This window comes from Myotis nattereri (assembly GCF_964212035.1).
Source record: "Myotis nattereri genome assembly, chromosome: 9".
NCBI lineage: Eukaryota > Metazoa > Chordata > Mammalia > Chiroptera > Vespertilionidae > Myotis > Myotis nattereri.
Genome location: NC_138084.1, coordinates 40850289 through 40855643, shown reverse-complemented (window position 1 = coordinate 40855643; position 5355 = coordinate 40850289). Strand labels below are relative to the sequence as shown.

General features: G+C 35.4%; 1 protein-coding gene across 1 annotated transcript; it reads right to left on the bottom strand.

Moving 5' to 3' along the window:
* Window positions 1-411: 411 nt before the first annotated feature.
* Window positions 412-1359, bottom strand: LOC308525471 (olfactory receptor 51V1-like; the record flags this gene model as incomplete). The annotated part of the gene is made up of 1 exon (XM_081100288.1): window positions 412-1359. The coding sequence occupies one exon, from the start codon at window positions 1357-1359 to the stop codon at window positions 412-414; it is 948 nt and encodes a 315-aa protein (XP_080956414.1).
* Between the last annotated feature and the right edge of the window lie 3996 nt (window positions 1360-5355).

Below are 5355 nucleotides of genomic sequence, written 5' to 3'. Positions count from 1 at the left end.
GAGATGATTGCTAAACAATAAACAAAAATGTTTCCTAGACTAGTGAAAATGGACTAAGATCATTATTGATCCTTTAGTAATTACCTGAAGGAATTTAACTTAGAAAATTCACATTTTCTATATTGGGTGAATTCAAAACCATTCTCACTCAGGTAGCCATAGTAAGATAGAAATTTTAACAGCTAATTTTTCTCATATATTAATATGTATTTATTATGATTTATATAATTGATAAGAATATAACCCATGTCAATCTCACTGATTTATGATTGCTGTGGGCAAAATGAAAAGGAAATTATTTGCAACATAGCAATTACACAAATAGAAGTCATTAAATACATTTTTAATTATATACTGATTCTTACCCTTTTTATTTCCACTTGTCGACTTTTAAAATCATGCACATTGATCTCAGCACATTTCTTTCAAGTAAAACAGTCTCTGGACTCTCCTTCTTATTTGCTGGGTTTTGATGCTATAAATAATGGGGTTCATCAAGGGAGGGAAAAGGATATAGACGTTGCCCATGAACACATGTACCAAAGGTGAGAGGTGTTTCCCAAAGCGATGCACCATAGTCAGGCCAATGATTGGGATGTAGAAAACTGAAACGGCACAGATGTGAGATACACAGGTCTGCAAGGACTTGATTCTCTCCTCCTGTGATGCAATAGCTAGGACTGCATGCAAGATCATGACATAGGACACAAGTATAAGCACTGCATCCAACAACAAGTTGCTGATCACCAGGGCCAGACCATAGATGCTGTTGAAGCGGATGTCTGAGCAGGCCATTCTAATTAAGTCTTGGTGCAGGCAGAAAGAGTGAGAGAGAATGTGGGGATGGCAATAATTTAAGAACTTTAGGCGAATGATGACCGGAGGTATGAGTAAAGTACTTCTACATAAGATTGCGACCCCAATTTTTATGATTTTGTCATTAGTTAGGATGGAGGAGTAGCGCAGTGGGTGGCAAATGGCGATGTAGCGGTCAAAAGCCATAGCAAGGAGAACAGAGGACTCCATAAAGGACAGACCATGGATGAAATAAGACTGGGCAATGCAGGCATCCAGGCTGATCTCTTGAATGATCCCCCATAGGATTCCCAGCACTGTATACATGGTGGAGAGTCCCATGCACAGGTCAGTGAGAGCCAGCATGGCCAGGAAGTAGAACATGGGCTCATGCAGGCTCGGCTCAGTTCGGATCACATGCAGCACCAGGCAGTTTCCCAGAAAAATCATAGTGTAGATGGAGGAGAAAGGGATGGAGAGCCAGAGATAGTCAACTTCCAGGCCAGGGAATCCAGTGAGGCTAAATCTGGAACTATTGTAGTTTGAGATGGCGATAGAAGGCATGAAGACACAATTGAAATATTTCTAGAGATGTGGCAAATCAGATCAGCTTATGATCCCCTAATTTTGAATAATGTTTGTCTGCTTTCGAAAAAAACAGAAAATACAATGCAATTTCCTTTAGTGTTATAAACTCAGCAAAATAGAGACCTGATTCTTTATCCTTTAGGGCAAAATCCCTCTCTCTAGAAATAAATTTTTCCACTGCTAGTGACAAGCAATGCCTGAAGACTAGGGTTTTTTATGCAGAAGCAATCATCTTAATGCACATATGGGATTAGGTTTGGGGCTGGACTGCTGGGACTGTTTATTTTCAGAGGAAGATAATATACGATCACAGGTGTTTACTGCTTTCATGGTTGGTAGCATCCTCAGAAAAATGTAAAATGGGTAATTTTTCTCTTGGGTAACACAGCTCTTCCTTTACTACCCCCAAAGGGTCATAAGACACCAAATTAAGTAGAATGGTTAAGGAACCCTAATTTTGCAGATAAAATTTAAGTAAGAGAAACTTAATAAAGTGGAATAAAAACTTGTTTGCACATTTCCCATTGCCCCTCTCTAAATGCTTTACCCTTGTACAATTTTTTTAGTTATACTTTTCCTTCTCTACATTCCATATTTTTCTTCTCTATTTTCATGCATCTCTTTATCTTATACAGAATTTTTACTTTTTCTGACCTTCACACTAATTTTACCTCATTATGTTCTATATTACATAAATGACATGCATTTTAAACTGGAAAGTATTAAGCTATTGGGTAACAGCTGGAAATGGAAAGGCTAGATCATGAGGTAAATATTTTTTTAACTGTTTAAAATAGTGTTAACATGCTTTCCAAAGTAATGGTCCATTTGACACTCTGACCACTAGTGAGAATTACAGTTCCTCCATCTCTCAGCTAGTACTTGGTATGGTCAGATTTTTTATGCTTATTTTATTTTGCTTTGCTATATTGATAGGCATGTAGTGATATGTCATTGTTTTAAATTTGTATTTCCCTTATGGCAAATACTTTTTTTGCTTTTTTTCATGTGCTTATTTGTCATATATACATCTTCTTGGTGAAGTCCCGACTTGAATAATTTTCCCTTTTGTGATGAGGTTGTTTTTTGCTTATTGAGGTTGGAGGGGTTTTTAGATATTTTAATTATAAAACCCTTAGCAGATATATGATTTGCAAATTGTTACTTCTTTCTCTTAACTGTGATGTACTATAAAACTGTACACATAAAACCTATATAATTTTATTTACCAATGTCACCCTAATAAATTCAATAAAATTTAAAAAAATAAAGAATATGATGATAACAGAAAGACTCACATTGAGTAAAAGAGGATTTTAGTATTGATTTCCCTTATTGGAAAGAAGTATGTAGTTGAGGACTCTACAGTGAAGGTAAGTAACCTTATATGCCTGGGGCATATAAAAAGATAAAATTTCAGAGCTTATAAAAAGAAAAGAAAAAATCTTGAGAATACATTTAACATTATACATTCACCTGTATAAAAAAACAGGTGAATAAATGACTCTAAAACTCAAGGTGGAAAAGCGAAAATTAAGAACAGGTTATAAAAGATGAGATTTTAATTCAGTTTTAATTTTTAAGGTAAAGTGCTATTACTTATAACTTCCAATTAGAATGGTTATGTGATCAGAATCAAACATAGATGTTAAGAACATTAGCCCTCCTTCTCAAGAGATGAGAAGAATAAGAGTAAACATAAATTCTATGAGAAATACGTATATGTTTTTTCAATAATTGTATATAGTTACTGAATTTTTGTAATAATGGAATAAAATTGGGTTTTATGGCATTAGAGGTCTTCTGAAGTATTCACTATAGAAAACATACAAAGTCAGAGGCTAGCAAGGGGTAAAACTAAAAGGTCAGAACTGATGGGATAGCAGAGGATTTTAAATCCTACATACGTATTAGCTATCATTTCTTATGTTCCTCATGTCATAAACTTTTCATAGATGACACATTACAAATTTCAATAGGTTTTACAATTTTAAATATTGTTGTTTTTATAGTGAGAGGAATATTGTAACACATTTTAAGTCATTTGACCAATGTCACACAATTGGAGGAGGAGCCTGGATATGGATCACTGTTTGATAAGAAAAAACAAAACAAAGCACACCATTTTTTTTTCCTTCGTATTTCTTTCAGAAATACATTTTTTCCCCCAAGAGGAATCTGAGTCTCAGAATTCTGTCTTTTCACTCATTGTTTTATTCTAAGACTACCCTTCCTCTCCAACTCCAGGTTTTTACTACACACAGAATTTAAAGCCAAGTCTAGGTTTTACATTTGTTCTCAGTGTATTTTAGTAATTATGGGAATTTTTTTTTAAAAAAAGCAATAACCAAGGTATTTTCAATTTACATAAATTTAAAAAAATCTAGAACATGTTCTCTTCAGATATCCTTCCCTTCAGCAATGAAGGTAAAGACCCTTGCCTATAGACTTCTATCACAATCTCTGACTGCAGAGTTTTTGTTCAGGTTCTCTGTGTGCAAAGCATCCATTATCAGTTCCCAGTGTTATAGAGTTAGGACAGTCTAGGAGCTTCAAAATAAAAAAAAGTAAATACTACCGCTTTATAGATAAAGAAAACAAGGCCCAAAGAAGGCATGGGTAATGATTAGTACAATTATCAAGGATTTTAATAGAAATGGATCTGGCCTGGCCAGCATGGCTCAATGGTTAAGCCTCAACCTATGAACCAGGAGGTCATGGTTAGATTCCTAGTCAGGGTACTTGCCCAGGTTGCGGGGTTGATCCCAGTGCAGACGATCAATGATTATCTTTCATCATTGATGTTTCTATCTCTTTCTCTCTCTCTCTCCCTTCCTCTCTGAAATCAATCAATATACATATATATTTTAAAAAGGAATGGATCTGAATAAACAGACAGGATCAGTGTCCCCTGCCAAAAAAGAAGCCAAAAATATGTTACAAGTTACTTACTAGTATATGGCTTACCTGTGTGTCAGGACTATTTCTAAAGAGAAAAGATTACAATAGCTGCAGAGTTATCAATTCACAGTTTAATTGATTATGTAGTATTATTGATAGTAATAATGATAATACACTTATGGGAAAATTTTCATTCCTTCAGAAACTAGAAAGTACCCTCTTCAGATCAACAACTCTTTTCCTATGTAAAAGAGTAAAGGCTATGTTAACTACTCTTTGATGCTTCAGAATACTAGTAATTTTAAATACACATGTTGGGGGAAGTACAGGGATTATGAATCAGTATAACTCCATTTTGTATAAAATGATACTTTTTTAAATAACCACAATAAAAATGTGCTTATGACTCAGCTCATGTGAAAGACAGAATAGTAGATCCCGGATATTGGGAGTTGCTAGCACCCATTGGTCAAAACTGACAACCACCAGAGGAAATCTCTAGACATAAGAGATAGATATTTGTGAAAAAGTCCAACAGGCCCAGGTCTGTATCTCAAGAGCATTTATGTAGATAAGCTCTGTTGGAAAGAACAGTTCTTTTCTACCATCTCACTTTTACTTTCATGAAATTAAATTATGAGTCCCTGTGTGTACTGGAAATGGTAATTCTCAGTATTGATACATTTGATTTTAGTAGTCATTCAAATCCAGAATAAATATTCTATAGATCGTGATGGCATTCCTTGACCTCTCTTTTATTAACTGAAATGTTAAGGGCTGTCTAAGGCTGAACTGGGGTTTACTTTCCTAAAACTTTATGGGAAGAATTGAGTCACTGAAATTCAGAAGGGAGAAACTCAGGGGCCTTGCAATGCTTCTTACGTATGCCTTTTTCATACAGAACGCTAATTTATCCTATATAATAAAAGAGTAATATGCAAATTGACCCTAACAGTAGAACGACTGGGAATGACTGGTCACTATGACACACACTGACCACCAGGGGGCAGACGCTCAATGCAGGAGCTGCCCTCTGGTGGACTGTGTGCTCCCACAGGGGGAGCTCTGCTT